The sequence below is a fragment of the Pelmatolapia mariae genome, linkage group LG5, assembly GCF_036321145.2.
Source record: "Pelmatolapia mariae isolate MD_Pm_ZW linkage group LG5, Pm_UMD_F_2, whole genome shotgun sequence".
Classification (NCBI taxonomy): Eukaryota; Metazoa; Chordata; class Actinopteri; order Cichliformes; family Cichlidae; genus Pelmatolapia; species Pelmatolapia mariae.
The window spans coordinates 32,564,910-32,586,230 of NC_086231.1; the positions used below are offsets into that span (position 1 = coordinate 32,564,910).

The 21,321-nt window shown below is 40.7% G+C and overlaps 3 protein-coding genes across 5 annotated transcripts in view; 1 reads left to right on the forward strand and 2 right to left on the reverse strand.

Moving 5' to 3' along the window:
• Positions 1-994: 994 nt before the first annotated feature.
• srsf6b (serine and arginine rich splicing factor 6b) lies at positions 995-5,350 on the reverse strand. Its single transcript, XM_063474799.1, has 6 exons — positions 5,154-5,350; positions 4,307-4,449; positions 2,896-3,014; positions 2,411-2,613; positions 2,174-2,236; positions 995-1,821 (listed from the first exon to the last, which is right to left on the reverse strand). The coding sequence occupies exons 1-6, from the start codon at positions 5,258-5,260 to the stop codon at positions 1,437-1,439; spliced, it is 1,020 nt and encodes a 339-aa protein (XP_063330869.1). The 5' UTR covers positions 5,261-5,350; the 3' UTR covers positions 995-1,436.
• A 291-nt stretch (positions 5,351-5,641) lies between these two features.
• On the reverse strand, positions 5,642-11,295 carry acot8 (acyl-CoA thioesterase 8). Its single transcript, XM_063473216.1, has 7 exons — positions 11,203-11,295; positions 10,076-10,299; positions 8,996-9,132; positions 8,524-8,749; positions 7,822-7,979; positions 7,476-7,667; positions 5,642-5,884 (listed from the first exon to the last, which is right to left on the reverse strand). The coding sequence occupies exons 2-7, from the start codon at positions 10,273-10,275 to the stop codon at positions 5,766-5,768; spliced, it is 1,032 nt and encodes a 343-aa protein (XP_063329286.1). The 5' UTR covers positions 10,276-10,299; positions 11,203-11,295; the 3' UTR covers positions 5,642-5,765.
• Positions 11,296-17,508: 6,213 nt separating this feature from the next.
• Positions 17,509-21,321, forward strand: part of phactr3b (phosphatase and actin regulator 3b) — a 56,976-nt gene continuing 53,163 nt past the window's right edge. For 2 of the 3 annotated variants that reach the window (XM_063474800.1, XM_063474801.1), the window contains exon 1: positions 17,524-17,801. In XM_063474800.1, coding sequence (XP_063330870.1) covers positions 17,693-17,801 — 109 coding nt within the window. In that variant the 5' untranslated portion in view covers positions 17,524-17,692. Of the gene's footprint in view, positions 17,802-21,321 lie in introns of all 3 variants that reach the window. The other variant, XM_063474803.2, reaches the window with a different exon arrangement.

A 21,321-nucleotide genomic window follows, 5' to 3' on the forward strand; every position in this document is an offset into this window, starting at 1 on the left:
ACTGTGGGATACTGTCTGTTCGTGATTTGGACAGGAGGAACAAACTGTGGCAGGATCAGCCTGATATTATTTGTATCCCACTGTAACTTTACTGTATAAAGAGCTAACATCTCCAAAATTTCAGGAGTAGTTAGTCATTATAAGAAGTGTTTATGAACTAAAAATCAAGAATGTGGGGTACTGTTTGTCCGTGACTTGGAAAGCCCAGAGCGTGCTCCCGACGCTGGGAAAACAAATTCTGCCGTGGATACTTACCTTGGCACCACTGTTGTGCAGCCAAAGACAAGATAGGCTTCATCATATTTTCTAGTCTTTGGCTTGGAAACATATTTGGCGTTGCTTCATCTTCTGCTTTGCGTTTGTGTGGGAGCCCCATCAAAAACCTGTCCACTATGCTAGCAGTGTCCAAGCATTCTTTTTTTATTCATACCCCCCCCCCCCACACACACACACACACTTTGGGAACAACTGTGTTACTGGGTGGTTGTGCCCTATGAGGTGAGTCACATCCACCCCCAAGTAATGGATACATTTCATACAAATCATCTACTGATGGAAATGTTGGCAGTTCCATCCCTGCTCCAGTCTGTATCCCAAAGTATCCTTGGGCACAATACTGAACACAAGTTGAATGTGGGAAAGAAAGTTAGAGAAGGAAAACGTTAGATAGAAAGCCCTTAGATGTAGGAAGGGTGCTTGTATGAATGTGTGTGAATGACGCATATTGTATAAAGTGCTTTGAGTGCATAAGTAGAAAAGTGCTATATAAAAGTCCATTTTATAAAGCAGTTGCTTATTGCTAGCAGCACTAGCAGATTTGGAGGTAGACTCCAGGTGCCTTATTCGTGGTAAAACAAGAGACAGATTTAACTGTGAGGATTTTTCTTTTCTTTTTTTTCTACAAACTAGCTTCAAATGAATGAATATTAGTAAATAAAAAAAATCCAATAAACATTGTTAAACATTAACAAAAAACAGCAGAGCTTGTTCTTTTTATTCTGTTATTTTATTACAATATGACATTACAAATAAATGATATAGACTGTTTCAAAATGACTGGGGACTTTAAAAGGCAAAGAGCTAAAAAAAACAACCATCACAAACCATGCAAATGTATTCATTACAAACAAAAGTATTAGTTGGGACTTTTATAAAATATGAAGCAACTTTTACTGCTGCTGTCAGCTGTTCGACTCAAATTGTACATTTGGACTTCACAAAAGAGAGAAATACTGTCACGTAAAGAGTTTCATTAATTTCATCTAATAACTATTTAATTTAACAGAAAATGCAAACAAAGAAACAAACAAAAAAAAAAAGACTGTCAAGAAAAGACAGATTTATAGATTTCACAGCCTCCCAGTTTGTGCCAGAAGATTGAAACCTTTCTGCTTCTGTAAACACCTCAGACAGGCCTGAGATCGTCAGAGATCCAATCAATCCTGCGAGGCTGATCTGGATCGAGAACGAGACTTGGAGCGGGAGGCGGAGTGATTGGCAGGGGACTTGGATGCCTCCTTGCTCGGGGGTGATTTGGAGGTACGTTTCTCTCCCCTACTCTCTGAATGGGACCTTGATCGGCTTCGTGACTTCTTACTGGACGACTTCTCCTTGGAACGACTCCGGGATTTGCGCACGGCTTTGACTTTGGATGAGCTCTTGGAGCGAGACTTCCGAGTGCTGCTCTTGGAGGGACTGTGAGATTTGCGAGTGCGAGAACGAGACTTCTCTGGGGATTTAGAATGGGACTTCCTCTTGGATCTGGAATGCGACTTCCCCTCTGACCTGGAGCGAGATCGCCCTTTGCTGCGTGACCGAGACCTGCAAAAAAGAGAGAGAGAGAGAGAGGGGAATAATTCATCACCAACTTGGTCAGGTCCCTGCACACCATCAACTACCAGGTTTCAGGACTGAGATGTAGTAAACAATCATAGTAACTGGGTACTTTGGCTTTCTCTGACACCATATTTCCTTAATAACATGACAAAAACATGACTTCCTGCTGCTGAAAAGTTTAAAAAACTGAACAGATGAAGAAGCAGTCCACATGAAAATGACAAATGGGTTTGACGTCTTTGTCAAAGCGGAACCACTAAAATTAAAATGGCTGCTGAAAAGACAAAAAGCTAAATGTGCTTAAAGCATGAGACAAAGCCATTCAAACGTAACTGACCGTGAGCGGGACCTGGACGAGCTTCTACTTCTGCGGCTGTGAGAGCGCCGTCTGCTACGAGACCTGTGGGTTCAAAAGTAAAAACAACTTTAAAGTGGACGTGGAAATCTGCTCACCACCAACATTACGTGTTAAGTTTAAAATAATCCTTAATTATCCTGAACAGCAATAACAGATAAAACATAAGAAAAGAAAAGTGAACAAACAATAAGCATGAAAACATTAAACCTCACTTACCTGGATCTGCTGCCAGAATATGAGCGTCGGCGGCGAGGTTTGTCTTCCACCAGACGAATCTTCCTTCCATTAATATCAGTGCCGTCCAGTTTTTCCAGAGCTCGTTTCATGTCTGAACGGGAACGAAATTCGATGACGCCCTCGTTGGCCCGTCCTTTATGAGCGTCAGCATAGGTTACTTCACCTGCCTGCCTCATAAAGTCCTATGACACAAATAAAAACATGACTCTGAAAATGACTGTGGCTAGTTGTGGATAACATGTGGCATGTTAGCTCTATCTACCACTGGACATTATTAAGCTGTTGCACATCGATTTGAAGCTGAAGTTTGGTCGTTCGTGTAGCAGCCAATCAAATCTCAAAACAGACTCATCCTGTAGAAGGTTAGGTCCAGGCTAATTTTTCTTTCTTGCAAGGGCAACTGCCATCCTCTGCTGACATGCAGAGGTGGTCAGGAAAAGGAGACAGGAGATACAAAGTCTCACCTTAAGGTCCTGCCAGCTGCACCTGCTGGACAGGTTCTCCACAATGAGGCGGTGTTCAGTGCGAACGGGTGGCCCGTACTTATCCCTGCCGGTGCGATTCCAACTGCTGTAGCCTCCACCTTCAACAAAGACAGAGAGACTAACATTTCATTCAAGGCCAGAAAACTTCAAAAAAAGGACTCCAAACTGGCCTAAAAAGATTTACTAGATCACTGCAGACTGAACCTCTCTTGTTTTTGTTCTTAAACCTCCTTCAACTATTAATTATACCATCAACTAATACCTGTGAACCTGTCTTAATTGTGAAAGGGAACAAAAGGGGATTAAAGATGCCAGTGGTTTTTAGTATAAATCCCAGAGTCCTATTGATTTTTTTATATGTAGACAGGGATCGCTTAATTTAGCATTTAAAGAACAGAGAAAACGTGCAGCACCCTATGCCCTGTGGACAAGGAATAAAAACCACTTTATTAAGAATTACACAGCAGTTCTTCTCCTTGAGTTGTATTTATTAAACAGCTACAGATTTGGCTAAATATACAAAAAAAGGATTTTTTATTCTGTCCTTATAAGACACATCTAACGCCTCTTTTTTTCTCTGTATATACTGGGAATAATGTGATGCTTGATTCTTGCTGTTGAAGCTGTTTTAGAGTCTACAGTTTAAATATAAGGTAAGGCTCTTTCTAAATTTCTTATTTTCTAGTCTTACTCTACAATAAAATATGCCTTGTTCTGAACTCTATCCACTTGAAACTCAATGACACAAACATGAAACCTACCAAACTCTTTTACTACAGAGTACAGGGAGCCAATTCACAGGCTCAAACGCGTGTTGGCTCGATCCTCTGCGACATGTCTTGCGTCAGTAAAACCAACAGGATTCCTCACCATCACCCTGGTCTATTGGAAAAGGGTGCTGTCATCACGGCTTCCGGTTATGTCAACCAATGGTCAAAGGGCAAAGGTCACACACACATTTCAAGGGAGAAAACCCAGGCCAAACAGGTCAGGCAGTCATCGTTACCCTCATTGGACTCGGACCCAGCCCGCAGTGGACTCTTTCAAATTGAAACATCAAGCACTGTGTTAATGTCGACTTCAAATTGAATACATCGTAGCTTCACAAGTCTTACCTTTTCTTTAATCACTGTTACTCATTGGATTTTAATACAGTTCTCTTTACACAAAGGCACAATGGATTTGAGTGCTAATGGGAATAGACGTGTAAATTAGCAATGTGTATGGCAGGGCATGTCACATGTGTACAGGCAGCTTCAGTGAAACTCATTTAATTATTTGCTTCAAGAGTCAGTGCAAGTGTAGCTCACGTTAGTTAGCACAAACGTGTAAGAACCCCACGTCTGTATGACAATCATGCTTTGCTCTCAATCAGACGTGTTCAACTTACTACGTCCCCCATAGCCATATCCGTCTCTCCTGGGTCCACGGGCATGCTCGATAACGACCCGCTCTCCACAAAGTTCCTTTCCATTCAGCTCATACACAGCATCATCAGCATCTCGCATGTCCTCAAACTCGACAAAGCCGTACCTAAGAATCAGTGTGCAGGAGTCAAAACAATGGCAAACACTAGCCATTAATATCATTACCAATTAATGCAAATAATTCATAATTAACTCTAAAGACTGTCTAATATGGTAAACTTTTAATCAGCGGCTAAGAGAACTGCTTTCCAATTTAAAAATCCTGGTGCTCCTGTCAAACTTTACAAGCAAGGGAATAAAAGGATTTGGGAAGCTATGGCGATTAATTTAGGAATATTTCTGTAAAGTTTATCATAGACTCTGACTCTATCTGATCTGGTAATTATATGCAATCTATTTCTCTAATACAGCAATTATCTGAAACTTACACTTAACTATTACATTTGTGCTCAGCAGCCTTCCTGTTTTGTAGGCATATAACCAGAATACAACCAGCTGGCATCCAGCTGATAGAGTCCCCTTGTTTGCGCTTTCTGTCAAATTCTCATTCAAACTGATGATTGAGCCTGTAGCGTTTCCCAAGCAGCTAGTGTAATGTTAGCGAATAAAAATTAGCTAAAAGTACCACAAAGCAGAGCTTTGTAAAACTTAAATGACAGGACATTGTACCGCAAATTCAACTTTTAGCTGACATTAGCGCGGTTAGCACCGCACACTGTCCCTACTAGGGCATCAACTCTCGGGGTTAACATTAAAATAACATCAAGCTAGCTAACTAGCTAGCAGCTAAGAAAGATGAGACGGTCTTACCCATTTTTCAGGTCGATCTCTAATAATTTGCCATAGCCACTAAAAAACCTTTGAATATCTTTCTCTCGAACATGGTAGCTAAGTTTGCCAACATAGACCCGAGGCATGCCTGAAAATATTGGGCAGAACAAGTTAAACACAACTTGTTTGAAGCTACACACAGGCCTAGGAGACGCTGGAGGTTACACTTCCGGAAAAAAAACTTCAGAATAAAAGCTGACGAAAATGTAGGCACAAAGTACACACTTCAGTTTTGTGTGTGTGAAGCTTGTACATAAGACCTGTGCGGTACCTTCAAACTGTACATGTCTCTTTTGAATTATGTGAATATTCAAGTCTTTGCCTTGATAAGGAGAATTTCCTGTAGGAATATGAATGACGGACTGAATCATGTTTATGTGTGAGAATGAAGGCATTTCTCAAACAAATGACAAGCATGCATCCATTACAACTATTTTAGTCTTTATTGACTGAAAATACATTTATTAAAAAAAGAAAAAAAAAATCATGCCTTCATATATTAATTTTTAAACGTTTAGAATTCTTTTGCTAATCATATAATTAGATTATACAAATAAATTAGGGTTTCAAAAAGAAACACATAAAGTATCCCTATAATTTGCTGGGCTCAGTGACTGGTTTCACTCTCAGGACACCCTCCTGGGAACACGAGGCAGCCAGCACCCCATCTCTTCTCCACATTCGGCCCTGCACCAGTCCCCTGCTGCTCCCTGTAGGGCACAAAACAGAAAGTCATTTCAGGAATGGACAAAAGGACAAGCAAAGCATAAATAAATACAAAGTCTTTGAAAGTTAGAACCAAATACACAACAATCATCATTACTGATGATGGTACCCAAAAATACTACTGTTACATTAATACTACTTCAGATAAGATAAGACTTTATTGATCCCATGACGGGGAAATTTCAAGGTTCAAGGTTCTTTATTCGTCACATGCATAGTTATACAAGTATAACACACAGTGAACTGTAACCTGACACACTCCTTGACTTGTGCAAAAGGGGGGGGGGTGTGTTTGGTTTAGTTTTTGCGTTACCTCAGCTCAGGTACAGATATCAGAAGGAAAATACAAAAAATACAAATAAAATAGAAACAAATATAAAATAAGTAAGATAATACACAATATACAACGGTAGCACACACAGTGATTATGGATATGGTTGTGAAAATATGCAAGACATAAACTATATAGCTTAACATAACTATTCTACCACTACTATGCCTATGTAAGTAATAGATATCTATAAGTATAGATATCAGACATCAGAGAAACACTTTTTAAATTTTTTACACAGTATTAGTATTATAAATGGTATCCACAGTTATTAGTTTTGGTAGTTATCAACATAATTAGACTAAAAGACTTAAAACAAACACAGGCCCATGATGGATTATAAACACTGTAATGAGGATGGGAACAGAGAACTCATGGCGTGTAACAATAATCATGCACTGATGAACTGTGAGATTTAAAAAATGAAAGTCAACTTGGTGGAATCAGTTTGCAGTGCCTGCTTGTTTTAATAATAAGACTCATGTTAGTCTACTTTGCATTAGATTTCACATCAGGAAGTGATATTATATACAGATAGAACTGTATGTGCATGTGTGTAGCAATCATTTGTTAAGCCTTTTTTGCTGCAGGTAATTTTTAATCAGCTGTTTCTGCTGTACTTAAATGTCTAAAATTACCTACACACTCAAATGTGATAATGAGATTAATGAAATCAAACTAAACTAAAAGCAAGACGGAAACAAGCCCCAAAATCCTGAAACAAAATAGAACTGAAATAAATGCATGAAGTGATTTTGATCCAAATGACCAGCACGACCAGTCTGAGTAGGTACTGGTGTATGTGATTTTTAGACTGTACCTGACTGTGTATGTTGTGTTTTTATTGTTACATACAGCCTCTTAAATCTTACCTTTGAGATCTCTATATCTACATCTATATATATCTCTATCTATCTATCTATCTATGTATAACCCATTACAACAAATTATAAGAAAGAAAAGCTAAAAACAATATTTAATCTAATAAAAATGAAACACATACCATGTGTTCCCAGGCACAGAAAAACAAAGACTGCTTTTCAAACCAGTAAAAGCTACTAGTTTGAATAATGCAGGACATACACTTAGGTAAGCACTTTGTTTCAAAATAAAAACAAAGTGCTTACCTAAGAAAACAGTGAAGCTGGAAACATGACCGTTATTTTACGGTCATATTCTGATGTTAAAAACATATGCTTTACTGTGTTCTGCATTCGTTCTTGAGATGTGATCAACATACTGACCTGCCCATGGGCTCTCACACTCGTACAGCATCCACTCATCACTGCGGAACGTGCTGTGGAACCACATGGAGTGGTCGAGCGAGGCGGCGAACTTGGCCCTGTACTCTGGGTAAGGCAGCAGCGCTGTGCCCAGCAGAGCAAAGTCTGACACATAAGCAGCAACGCAGCAGTGCAGCTTCATGTTACCTTCCCCTACGCAAACACACAACAAAAACAGCTTAGCATGTACCATACGTCTTACTCTGATCTCAAGCACGAGGCTCGATATCTTTGTTTATGGATCGATCTGGTATTACAAATGGCATTTTGGATATGTATGCAGGGCAGGATGACAATGATATTTTACCAATATGTCCTCGTGCTCGCCCCCAAAACAGCCTTCTTGGTTGCTCTGGACCCAGTCTGTAAAAGTGTGATGGGTTGACTGGTTTTATCTCAATGGGGACTTCATTAGCCAGCAGTTTTTTCAGGCCTTTCTTTGCCTCCTCTGCCAGGTCAGGTTTACTGCAAAACAACCCACAGACAGAGAGAAAACACAGTTATGTTTGCTTTATTTATTCTAACTGCAGTTCTTTAGTAACGCATAATAGCAGTGTTAGCAAAACTGTTGTTTTAAACAATAATAATAAGTTTTACAATTTTTGATGTCTATGAACTTCAAGATTTTTGACTTCAAAAATAAAATGCTAGTGTGGTCTGTCAATCTGGCCTGATTAATGATCCTAATCCTGAAGTTTGCATAATAAATAAAGTGAACTTTTATATGATTCTAACTAAAGTGAATACAAAAAACCCCACAGGGGACCTGACTTACAAAACTAGATAGATGGATAATGACAAATTTAGCAGACTTTATAGCAGGACTGAGATATTTGTGTTGTAAACAACAGCTTAACCAGCAGTTAAATCTAAGTTTTAATCAGCTGATATGTGTCGTAGGAGAAACAACACAATCTGGACTTGTCAAAGCGAAAAAGCTCTTGTTAGCACTTTCTCTCAGCTCCGGAGGCACAGTCTAATCCACAATAATCAATAAAGTCAATGCTACCTGAGGTAATGGTGAATAAGTTCCTCCACGGTGAGGAGGTCTTCAGGCGGAGGGACCACTGGCATGGGGAACTGGTGCTGCAGGGGGCTGGGCTGCAGTGTTTGGAAGGAGGCTTGGCAGATTAGTATGGGCTGTCCATGCTGGATGGCCTTCACAGAGCGCACGGTGAAGCTGCGGCCGTCTCGTGTGCGGTCCACCTGGTAAAGCACCGGAACCTTCGGATCACCTGGAAAACACCAAGAACAGTAAAGTGCTATCATAACTGACTGAAAATGAAAACAGGTGCACATTTGCTTGTACAGGAAAAGAAGAGGAGATGAAGCTATTTAAGCCAATCTGTATGTTGTCTCTCTCTCTCTCTCTCTGTCTTTGCTGACTTCCAAATGGATTCTTTGTAATGTTATTCTGTGCACTGGAGCTTCTCCTGCTTTCAAATTTCAAATCATCACAGAGGAAGTTCAGCTCATCTTACCTGCTCGGACAAAGTAGCAGTGCAGAGAGTGGGCGTACAGGCTGTCGCTCACAGACTTGGCCGCAGCCACCAGCGCCTGGCCAACTATCTGACCTCCAAACAGACGCTGAGTGCGGGGCACCCAGTGGTGGGTCCCCCTGTGGGAACAGAGGATACACTGCTGAAAGGTAATCAGGCAAACTCTTATAAAAGGTGAACTGAACTTATCACAGAACGTAAAGGAAATTTGTGTTTGGTGGATTATTTTATTTATATACCATTTGAAATCCTGTTTCTTTCCCCTTAAATGGTGCCACATTTGGATCTATCATCTTTCGCCTCCGTTGATGACAAGCCTTGTTTTTCCAGTGAGGGAGATGCCGTCCCACACTATCACACTGCCTCCACCAAAAGCTGTTGCCCTATTGGTGCAGCAATCAGTGTAGTGTTCTCTACATCTTCTCCACACTTTGACCCTATGATCCCATTGCTGTCACAGAATATGAACTCATTGCTGAACATAACTTTCCTCCCAACAGGTTCTCATCCCAATGTCTAACATACCGACGCAATGTGCCAAATCGTCGGCATGTTACGAGGCATGAGAGCCATATATTCCATATAACAGGGAGCGCATCCCCTGTTATATGGAATTTGGCCTTAAATTTGGAGTTGGTACTAGGGCTCCATCCAGATAATGCGGCAGCTTGGTTTTGTGGAAAACAGGCTTGAAGTTGCCCTATGCATAATTTCCATAAAGTCCATAATTTCGTTGTACATGTACAATGACAACAAATGCCTGATCCATTGATTCCTAATCAGTCAAACGTGGCATGCTTAGAGCCAAGCAGACACCTGCTGACCGCTGTAGGAGGGTCCATGCTCACAGGTGCTGCTTGCTAATCAGGAGCCAATCAGGTCCCTGATTGTCAACACCTGTGGTACCAGAAGCTCAAAAAGAGTCAGCAGCAAATAGAGAAGGTTTGGGAGGTCGCTGCCTACAATGACGTGTTTTAAGTATTACCTTCCTGTTGTATACCGAGCGGGCATCAGTGGTTTTCAAACCTGCACATCAAACAGCGAGCTGCAGTGGAAACTTACCGGTACAGGTCGACATCCAGCTTCTCCAGGTTTAAAACGCTGGTGACGAGGACGCTTTTCAGGTCCTGCTGATACTGAGAGTTACGGCTCTGCGAAACTTCATCTTGTTCTGATTTCAGTGCCTCAGTAGCTTCCAGAATTTTGTTTTTATCGATTAAACCGCTACTTTCATGACATCCGCCGAGTTCTTTCTCCGCCATGTTTGTTTGGAAACTTCTTCTACACTGTAAAAGGAAAAAATGGTGAAAAGTTCAAAACTGCCACCTAGCGTTGGGACAAAATACAGACATTTACTACTACCATTAAAGTACTAAAGTTTCTCAGCACTTGAATTAGATCCATTTATTTTGCACTTTTGCAAAGACACGGATCAGGTATAACATTATGAACACCTGACTAATATTGTGTTGGTTCCCTTTTTGACCCATCGAGGCACGGACTCCTCTAGACCCCTGAAGGTGTGCTGTCGTATCAACACTAAGGTGTCAGCAACAGATCCTTTAAGTCCTGAAAGGTGCGAGGAGGGGCCTCCGTGGGCTTGCTTCTCCAGCACATCCCACAGATGTTCGATCAGATTGAGATGTGGGGAATTTGGAAGCCAAGTCAACATCTCAAACTCATGGTTGTGCTCCTAGAACATTTCCTGAACTGTTTTTGTTTTGTGGCAGGGAGCATTATCCTGCTCAAAGAGACCACAGCCACCAGGGAATACTCTTGTTTGAGTTTCTACACATAAACATGTTCACTAAAAGCTTGACAATGTAAATATGTTTTCAAAACATGTTTTAGTTGCTAGTTGTCTTTTGGTTCTGCTCATACATATGAATAAAATGTTTAGATGGAGATAAAACCTAGCACTTTAATCAGCTGATTTCTATGGGACAAGGTTTGGTGAGTGTCTATTTAAAGATAATGTGATGGACAGAGCAGTGAAGGAAACTCAGGCACAGGTTAAAGTCCCAAAAAAGTTGTTTTTTTAATTTAACCCAACAACATAGTTGGTAAAAATGACAGAACTCTACTCAAAGTTAACAACAAACAATACTGGTAACTCAAACTGACCTAACTAAACGAGACAAAAAACACAAAGAGGGGTAAAACACACAAAACCGAAAACTGAAACTAACATAATGAACTCCAATTCCCCGCCCCCATGGTCCCGAGTTATGGAATGAACCAGTTTGCAGTTTTCCATCAAGGCTCGCTCCGCCCTTTTTCCACCGCTTGGCTCCGCAATCAAGGGACTGGAGCAGCTGCAACTAAGGTAACTCAGAAAACAACTATTAAATCATACATAACAGTGTAAACTAAAATGTGCGCACTTATTTTAGAATGCAGTGTTATGTGGATATGTGAATTAATTTATTATCCTGTAAATTAAACCATTTATTTAAAGAAAGACAAATGTGAATGCAGTGTTGTGTGTAAGCCTCTACACTGATATTACCACTGTGTGGCTGTAACTGCAGCCATCACAGATAAATGAAAACGACTAAAATTACTTTCCTTGCATTATTTTTTCAAATAAATGACCGCTTTCTTTAGTTACACTCCAAATATAAGGTGAGATCGCATGTCTTTCATGTATCACATAATATAACTCTTTAACTTTTGTTTTTTAAAACTTGGTATATAAGTTAAATGTGTGCATAATGCTTGGAAAGAACTTCTTTTGTGACATTAACGAACTAGTGTTTTGACTGAAGTCTTAATCTTGATACTTTGTGCATAAGTAAAAACACATGTGCAAGTGGTTCCAGTGTATTTTGCTAATGCCATGTGAAAAAGTTACAAAGTAATAATATATGATAAACAACTGTGTGTTGTAGTAGTCCTGTTTACAAGTCTGATTTAATCAAACGTAATACTTAGTGTTTTTGTTGATGTGCCAATATGAAATCTGAAAAAAAAGGTAAAAAATAATAAAGTTTAAGTACATTTGAAGTGAAACCAAAAGACTGCAGTCATGAAACTGCATTTCAAGCATGACAGCTTTTCCACATTTTTCTAACCTTTGTGATTTTTGCTGATACGACTCAAGTCAAAAACAAGAGGCCAGCTCATGGTATTACATCAGAATGCAGGACACATGAAGGTGCAGCATCAGGAGAGAGAGCACTAGAAAGACAGTGCAGAGTTAAGTACCAGAGTAAAAAACTAAACAAGACTATGAGTATGGAAAAACATGACACACAGACTGCTGTCAAAAGGCTAATCTACCATCAGGAACATTACTTCTCATGAATTGCAGTGATGCAAACTATTGTGCTGATAACGGGAATGTTAACTCTGGTTCTTTTGGGGTCTGGAGATTCAACTTTGTGGGTTCAGCTGGTCTCAAAATGGAGAATCAGTACAATAGTTTTGGTCTGTGTTAACGCCTTTTGAAAAGCTTTTTTTTTTTAGTAAAAAGCTGGGCTTTTAGCAGGACAGACTTACAAACCACAATGCACCATTGGAACACGGGAGGTGTTTGAGCTCAATCTTTGAACTGTGTTGTAGATTGTAATGATGGTGCATGGTTATTGATTATAGCAGATGATATAGGAGTATAAGGACAGGAAGAGACTGGTAAAACATTATGAGCTGTCTTGCTGCAGGGTAAGTGGAGTCTGTCATCCTTGAAATGCTACCAACGCAGGCAGCTGGCAGGATTGAATGATGCTCCGCCTCTGTGGTCAAGTACAGACATAGGCTTTAAGCAACCACGAGCCACGGATGAGCGTGACAGATGAATAAGCATGAATAAAGTGGACTTGTAAAACAGCTATGAGCCACTGATGATGAATGGGTAGGCAATAAAGTGGACTTGTTAGGGAGAGTTTACCATTGGACGTGGAACAGTTCAACTGTTGAACAACAAAGTTTAAAAAATTCAGAGTTTGGTTGAAACTGGTGAAAATATCCTGATCAGATACACTTAGATACATGCATAGAAAACATACTACTGCTCAAAGGGTTGGCTCATTCTCTGTAATAGAAAACTGCCATATGCTTTAATATACTATTACATTAAGTTTGGGTGAAATTTGGGAGATGGACAGCCTCTCTACTTTGAAGATCAGATTCAAAACTTTACTTTTTGATAAAGCATATTCCTGGGGCTGAATCAGGTGACCCTGAGCTACCCCTTTGTTATGATGCCATAGGATATGACTGCTGAGCAATTTTCCATGATACACTGAGCACTTGTCTTTTACTCCCAATCTGTTGATATACAACCACTCCTACATGTTATTACTTGACTGGTGCTATAAAAATGAAAATGAATCCAATGAAACTGAATTGAACTGAAATTTAATATAACTCCTAAACAAACTTGAAGTCATTTCACACAATTTGGACATCCAGGGCAATAAAATATACTAAAACCAACCTAAAACTGACCTGGATATTTAGAGGCATCAACAGCAGCTTCTTCCCGAGGTCCTTCTCACCTCTAAAAATCACCAGAGAAGTCTCGGTTCGGCATCCAGCAGACCAGCAGCTGTTACATTTAATATTTAATTTAATAATTCTAACCTGTTTAAAAATAAATGAGCAAACAAAGAAGATTATTGCTTCATTTTACAATTCAGCCTTTATTTATGTAAGTCCTTAAAGCTAACACATGAATTACTCTAGTCATGATATTAGCATCCGGAGAACCTGGGCTTTCATCTGGAGACAGATTCTACTTAATAAAATGATCATATTTTTTAAACAATGTTGACTTTATTGCTTTATGCTGTAAAATTCAGAGTATCTGCTTTATAATAACGAATGGCTTTCTGTTCAAAGATCAAATGTAGTTTTTTTACATTATGAAGATACCTGCGTTGTGCAGTCTGGTGTGAAGTAAAAAAAATAATACTTTGGTGAATATCTGAATAAGTGCATTTTTCATTTCTACATTAAAGAAGTTCCTCTATAATAACCTCTATCCTAACCATACAGGTCATAAATGTTTTTGTTACCACAAAATAATATGATGTACTCCAGAATTCGAATGATTGAAAATGCGGTGCGTTTTCTGGGAGAAGAAATTAAGTCGACAACACCACAGTCAGTAAGAACTTGAGTGCAAATTCACTCAATTTATCATTACTAACTCCCTGCATTCTTACAGAGAGTTAAAGTCAGGATATTGACAGCACAGACATTGATTGTTCTCTCTAAAGTTATATTTCACATACTCTGGTATACCTCTGCTGTGCCATGCAGCTTGCAGTCTCCTGTCTCTTTCAAACTGCACCTTCTGCAAAAGACATAGTCCTCCTGTGTATACCTTCCTCCACTCTTACATGCCACCCTGTGTTCTTCCCTCTTTTTCAGGTACTGTGGTGTACAGAACTGTGGTCAGATCATGCCTCATTCCTGCCACAGTCTTCTTGACATCCAGGTTTTGGAGCACACACACAGACAAGATTCAACATCAATACTTCGATTTATAGCTTTAAATTTATGATCTAGTCTGACACCTCTTCAGACGTACAACACTATTCACATAGTGTTCCTTCAAGATTACTCTTACTCCAATTCTCTTCTTATCTAAACCATGGGAGAACAGTTTGAACCCACCTCCAGGCCTCCTGGCCTTGCTTCCCTTCCACCTTCCTTCTCTCCATCACATCAGCCAGCTCTCTCCCTTTTCTGGTCATAGTCCCCACATTCAAAGTCTCTACTCAGACCTCAACACTCCTGCTTTTCCTTCTCTCTTACTGCCTCTGTACATGCCTAACCCCTTTCCTCTTCCTTTGGCTTCAGCCAACACGGACACCCTGTTGACTAACAGCACCAGAGGCAGTCATTGTTAACCTGGTCCCCAACTGATCCAGTATGGAAGTCACATGCTTGACGCTGGATGGTTGATTTGGCCAAGATTTTAAACCAAATTCTCTTCCTGACACAATAATATGATTATGTAAAAGTCCAGAGCCTCTGAGGATTATCTGAGTACTTCTAACATCACACAAAGCAAAGGTTTATCCATCTTCTGGGACAGGTGGGGTTCTGAAGATTTCCCTGTAAGGGAGCTACCGTTGAAGATCATGAGTCCTGCTTGATCCGTGGGATGAGCTTTAGTCTTCCTGATGTTTCTGAAATGATGCCTCTCTCAGTGGGTCAACAGAACATCTGGCGCAGGACAGCTGTGATGAAAGAAAGGCAGGAATTTTCTCCAAACCTCAGCTTGGTCCTGATGGTCTCCCTTACTAGTTTTCCCCCAGGGTGGATGTAGCTGTTGATAATAATGTGGACTCTATTATTAAATGAAAAGAACGTTTCTATGAAACCTGCTTCTGCTGTTTTTATTTAAAGTTTCCATGTTCACAGGCTGTGAAGTGCTCTGTGAGTGCAATGGATCTAAAACAGTTTAAATCTTCAGTTTTATATCATTCTTAGTCTCCCTGTCCTCATTGCACCTTATGCGCTTTGTGTCATATTAGCACCTCAGAGATGCATCTATATTGTGATTAGAAAATTAACCATCTGACTGGTTTAATGCATATATGGGCAGCGTTTATATAGCAGGTCTTCCTTTACATTGTTTATGTTGTAGTGTGTTATCATTGTTATATGGCAAAATATCTAAATGAGTGTCTGAGAACAACATGTTTATTGATTTATTTGAGTTTTACTCTGTCGGCATTTTGAAGGGAATGTCTTATTAAAGGGGAAACAATACGTCTCTTACTTGTCAAGGAGTTATCAGTCTTCTTAGCTGTGCTTGAAACAGTAAGAGCAGAATAATGATTTTCCTTTACCAGCCATTCTGGTCATATTATGGCATTTACAGGGATGGTTTTAGGGACACTCATGGACAGTTTAAAGTATTTACAATTGGTTTACCATTTTCATTTCTAAATTTGGTAAGCAGTCACAAGGTAGTATGTTTTAGTATACATTCTAAAACAGTTTCCAGACCCTTACAGACTGTTGTTAAAGAAAATTAGATAGATGAGAGACTACACAGTGTTACCCTCTCTAGAGGTTTTTGAGACTGCCATCAAATTCCAAATAGTCTTTAAAAAAATTATTTAAACACTTGACATACTTTGTATTGTGAATAAAATATGAGTTTATGAGATTTGCAAATTATTGCATTGTTTTTATTTACATTTTACAGTGTGCAGTGTCTTTGTACCTTTCATCAATTCAATAAATCCAACTATCAGCTTTTTAATAAAATTTGTGGTCAATTTTAAATTAAAATTCAATTATTAGTTACATTTTAGTTTAGAAATTCCATAAAACTGTCATTATTAATTAAATATCGTATATACAGAAACAGAGCAGCAGGGCAGAGAAGCAGAGATGACTATCAGGAAATGTGCATCTTCTCTGTTGAGTCAGCAACATGTATCCACAACTCTTCAAAAGCTGTACCAAAAGAACAATTTTCTATGTGTGTGGAATTAACCTGATATTTAATCTTTTCAAAAACGATTTGTAAAAAAAAAAAAATCATGTTCTTGCTAAATGTGAAGACTTTGTGCACTGTTGCAATCTTGAGTTGAAACAGAATTATTTTCTATGTTGCTGTTCACTTTGACTTTATAGTGACTGATTGTTTAAGGTTGACTGTTGATTTTGTTTTTGTTGAAAAAAATGATGATTTTTTTCACTGCAGGAACCATGACTGAGTCAAGTCTATAAACTACACAGTCTTCAGTGCGTCATTTGGGAGAAACATTTTCCCAAATGTACTTTGCATTATACCTGCTATTATGGGGTTATTTTAACTTTCTGCTTTGTTGATGAAACTGTGTTGATAACATGTTATACTCATAAGACCAACCTTTTTAATACATAATCACCGGCGATAACTGCCATTTCAAACCCAAAACTGAAGTATCTCATATTTAATAGTGTTACCTCTGTGTTAATGACTTTGGCAGTGAACTGAAAACGATGTCTCTGTCACTGATGTCAAATTCTGACTGCTATGCACTTCAAGCTCTCCTCCTTATATTCAGATGTATTTGGTGTTTAAAGTGATTCAAGCGTTGATGTGAAGTATTATGAGGAGAAAACAGCGCAGCAGACTTCAGAGGGAATGAGCAGAACAAACTACCGATTTAACCAACATTGACATGGTTTGCATGAACTGGACGGAAGGCTGAAACCACAGCATGGATTCAGAGGAAGATTCCATTAAGACCCTGCCCATTTTCAGCTAATACCAAGCAGGCGATGACTCTGATGCTGCCTTCAGAGGCTGTAGGATCTATTGCTTTCAAATGTGGCCTGATATTTAAGACATTAAAGGGCAAAGAAAAAAACACTAAAAGGCACAAGCCTTTCTTATCAAATTGCACAAACTGGGACTGCAATAGAGGACAGATTTAAATCTAGTTTTTTATTATATGAATTTGAATCAATATAGCGCTTTCCTAGTTTTATTTACCACTCAAATTCACTTACTACCTGTTAACGTTGCTGATTTTGCGAGCAACACCTGAAGGCGCCATGATGCTGCGCGCGTAATGGATTTCCCCAGCGCTGCTGCTTTTCGGGGACCAGGAGCTGCAGCTGCAGCACTCCGACCACATTTAATCCGCACCACCACTTGATGCCGGTGACCTTGGCTGACGGAGATCGCCCCTTTCAGTCTCGTGTCGCCGTCTTCTTTTCACCATGGCATCATCGGATGGGCTGGAGGAGGACTGTGTGTTGCAGCGGGGAAGATCTCAGAGTGACCCGAGCAGCATCACCGAGGTCCGCCTGGGTGAAGCGCACAGAGCAGGTAAGAGGAGGGGGGGCGGTAATCCGACTGCTTGTTGGACATGTGTCAGCTGTCTCATTTACTGCTGCTTCACGCGGTCGACTGGGTAGGCGTGACATCACGGAGTCCGGGCTCGCCCGCATCCAGTCACGCAGACTGCACCCGTGGTGGTCCCACTTCATTTGTGTGCAGGAAACGTAGACTATGTTGTAAACGTGCGTCATTTACTACCCATTGCTCGCTCTGGCTGTGAGAAGTAGGCCTTATGTGTGGCTGCCTTTAAAATATCAACCACACCGTAATGAATCAGGCTATGATGGGGTTTTCCCTACCAGTGTCATGCAGGTTATATGTAGAGTCCCCTTTTTTAAGCATTGCACTGATTTTATCCCAATAATGGCATCCAGACTGTAACATCAGCTCCTCATTGCCCAAATCTCCTTCACATCATCAAGCTGTGACATCTTTGAATAAACACGATGTCATGATGTAGAACTGGGTGTTCTCTCTCTCTCTCCTCCCCCTCTCTATTCTCGCTCTCTTATTTCTGCATTTGTGAACGAGGTGTGTGCTTGCAGCATGGGGGCACACAAGTTGCTATCACACATGGACTGCAGTGTGTTGAGCCGAAGCTGACGAGAGTGCTGGTTGTGTATTTGGCTGTTTCCATGGTGATCTAAATGGCAGAAGGCAGCACTTGGCTCTCCAACTGTGAGACGACATGGTGTTTGTCTGTCTGCTCCACACTGGTGATGTACAGCAGCCAGCAATTCAAAGCGAAATGCCACTTAGGCCGTGAGTTGTGCTTATTCGTGAGGTGGGATTCGCAGGTCCACCGGGAGTCTGTGGGAAGGCGTTCACTGTTGTTGTGTAGATGTGAAGCAGGAGTCATAAAAATGTTCTGCTTGCAAAGGTACTGAGCGACAGACTCACGTGAAAGTGTGTTGGATGATTATTTGCAGGCTGGAAGCACAATGCTGTTTGTTTGCAAGCTGTACATTCAACTGGTTTCAGGTAAGCGGCAACCTCCAGGTCCGAAAACTGAAGCCAACACGAAGTGCCAAACACTACACTTCCTCTAATGGCCACTAGAGGCTGGCTTCTGGGATGAGTCAATCCTCAGATAGATGATAAAATGTCCAACTTTACATGTTTACAGCCTCACACATAAAAGCTTTTGGTCGTTATGAATATTTCCCCTTTTGTAACAGCTGTGTGGAGGGTGATTTTTAATTTTTTTTTAAAAAAGAGTCATCCATCTCGATACTGTTAATACTTAAAGTTAAGGGCGTGGCCATTTTGATTGCTTGCTAACATGGGCTGCTATAGCTGGTTGCTGAAATGAACTCTTGGCCGTATTTATGGTGGTGCCTTGCCCCTAACCCCTCCACCACTCCACAGTTATTATGCATAGAGGTTTAAACCATTATTTTTTCTGCACCAGGCCATGAACATGGCTTTTAATGCTGTGAAGTTGGGCATTTCAATGAGGGAGTCCTTGGGGTTTGACTTGCTTTTGGAGTCAGCATCAAGTTGCCATGAGATGAAATGCTGTCTTTGTATGTTCTGCGTTGGCTTCATTCCAGAGGCTGTTGCTCAGTGGCTCCAAAAATCCAGAAATATTGCATGGCACCATTCAAAATGGCAATGTTGGGACTTGGAAATACAAATTCCAAAAGCAATGCGTGCCTATATACACCCATCTTTTATATACGGTCCATGGTTTCACAGCCAAAGTGATGAGTGTAGACATTGATGCTGCTGTATCTCTACAAATAAGAGGCTCAGTTACTGAATCACAAGTGTGGGGGTTGCAGTATAATGCACATGACAGGATTCATTCATCTTGTGGCATGCATGCCACACTTTCATTTTCACCAGTGTGTGATGTTACAGTCTGTTTGAACATCGGACTCCTTCGGCTGGCTGTCTTTAGAGAAAGAGAGCCACAGCAATGCTGCAGAAGAGGATGTTCAAGTTCTCTCGCTGGCGACGAATACCGTTGTGTTCATGCCTTCGGTTTCTACTGCTTGTCACGTTGTTGTGGTTGTTATAGTTACGTAACAGCGTTGGTGTATATGTGAAACTCTAAGGCATCACTGGCAGGGTTGTCCTGTCATATGCTGCTTATTACCATTTTTATCTAAATGTCAAATATGCTCAGATCTCATTTCATCTCATCTCTGAAGCACTGTGGCAGATTTCTCCCCAAAAGCTGGACGTTTCCGGTGCAGCATCAGACAGACAGAGCTCGGGCAATGCAGCAAGTGCAAACCTGCCTGTCCTCCCCCACTTCTCCATCCCCTCAGATCGGTGCTAACCCTTCCCGAGCCCCCTACTGCGGCTTTGATCCTTCTACTTGAAGAATCCTATCCATTAGAGGGGAGGAAAAAGGGAGTGACAGATCACTGATGGTGGTATTATCACAGCACCCAGCTGGGCAATGTCAAACTGAATCAGCTGCACAATCGACTGGACTTAATACAAATGACTTCTTACAATGTAAACATTTCCTCTGAATTACAAGGTTGTAACCAGAAATGGAAAATCACTTGCCATTTGTGCTGAGTCCTCACTCAGTGCTTTTAGCATCTGTGAAGCACTGAAGACTGATTTAACCCAAATACTTGTTACCCTGAAGTTTAAAGGTTGTCAGACAGGTCTTTGTTTTACCAACTAGTCAGCAGGCTGAGAACAGAACAGCATGCCATGTATTAAAATCTCTCCCCATTGACTTCTTTAAGCGGTGATAAGCAGCCGCCTTGATCAGCCCATACAGGTTACATCAGAGAGATGGTGCAGAACAATATGTGCAGCCAAAACATTGTAGCCCAAAGGTGGATTCAAATTCACATTTTGCCATTTACACTACCAGTCAAAAGTTTGGACATGCCTTCTCATTTAATGTTTTTTCTTTATTTCATATTGTAGATTTTCACTGAAGGCATCAAAACTATGAATGAACACATATGGAATTATGTAGTAAAACAGCCACCCTTAGCTTTGATTCCTGCTTTGCACACTCTTAGCATTCTCTCGATGAACTTCATGAGGTCGTCATCTGAAATGGTTTTCCAACAGTCTTGAAGGAGTTCCCAGAGATGGTCAGCACTTGTTGGTCCTTTTGCCTTCACTCTGCGATCCGTCTCATCCCAAACCGTCTCGATTGGGTTTAGGTCAGGTGACTGTGGAGGCCAGGCCATCTGGTGCAGCACTCCATCACTCTCCTTCTTGGTCAAATAGCCCTTACACAGCCTGGAGGTGTGTTTGGGATCATTGTCCTGTTGAAAAATTAATGATGGTCCAACTAAATGCAAACTGGATGGGATGGCATGTCGCTGCAGGATGCTGTGGTAGCCATGCTGGTTCAGTGTGCCTTCAGTTTTGAATAAATCCCCAACAGTGTCACCAGCAAAGCACTCCCACACCATCACACCTCCTCCACCATGCTTCACGGTGGGATCCATGCATGTGGAGACCATCCGTTCACCTTTTCTGCGTCGCACAAAGACACCGCAGGTGGAACCAAAGATCTCAAATT

Coding starts and splice junctions, on each gene's coding strand:
- srsf6b (XM_063474799.1), bottom strand. CDS start 5,260: ATGCCTCGGGTCTATGTTGGCAAACTTAGCTACCATGTTCGAGAGAAA. Junction 4,450..5,153: donor GAGATCGACCTGAAAAATGG/GTAAGACCGTCT, acceptor ACTGATTCTTAG/GTACGGCTTTGTCGAGTTTG. Junction 3,015..4,306: donor ATATGGCTATGGGGGACGTA/GTAAGTTGAACA, acceptor TCTTTGTTGAAG/GTGGAGGCTACAGCAGTTGG.
- acot8 (XM_063473216.1), bottom strand. CDS start 10,275: ATGGCGGAGAAAGAACTCGGCGGATGTCATGAAAGTAGCGGTTTAATC. Junction 9,133..10,075: donor CTGGATGTCGACCTGTACCG/GTAAGTTTCCAC, acceptor CTGTTCCCACAG/GGGGACCCACCACTGGGTGC. Junction 7,668..7,821: donor GCGAGCACGAGGACATATTG/GTAAAATATCAT, acceptor GTGTTTGCGTAG/GGGAAGGTAACATGAAGCTG.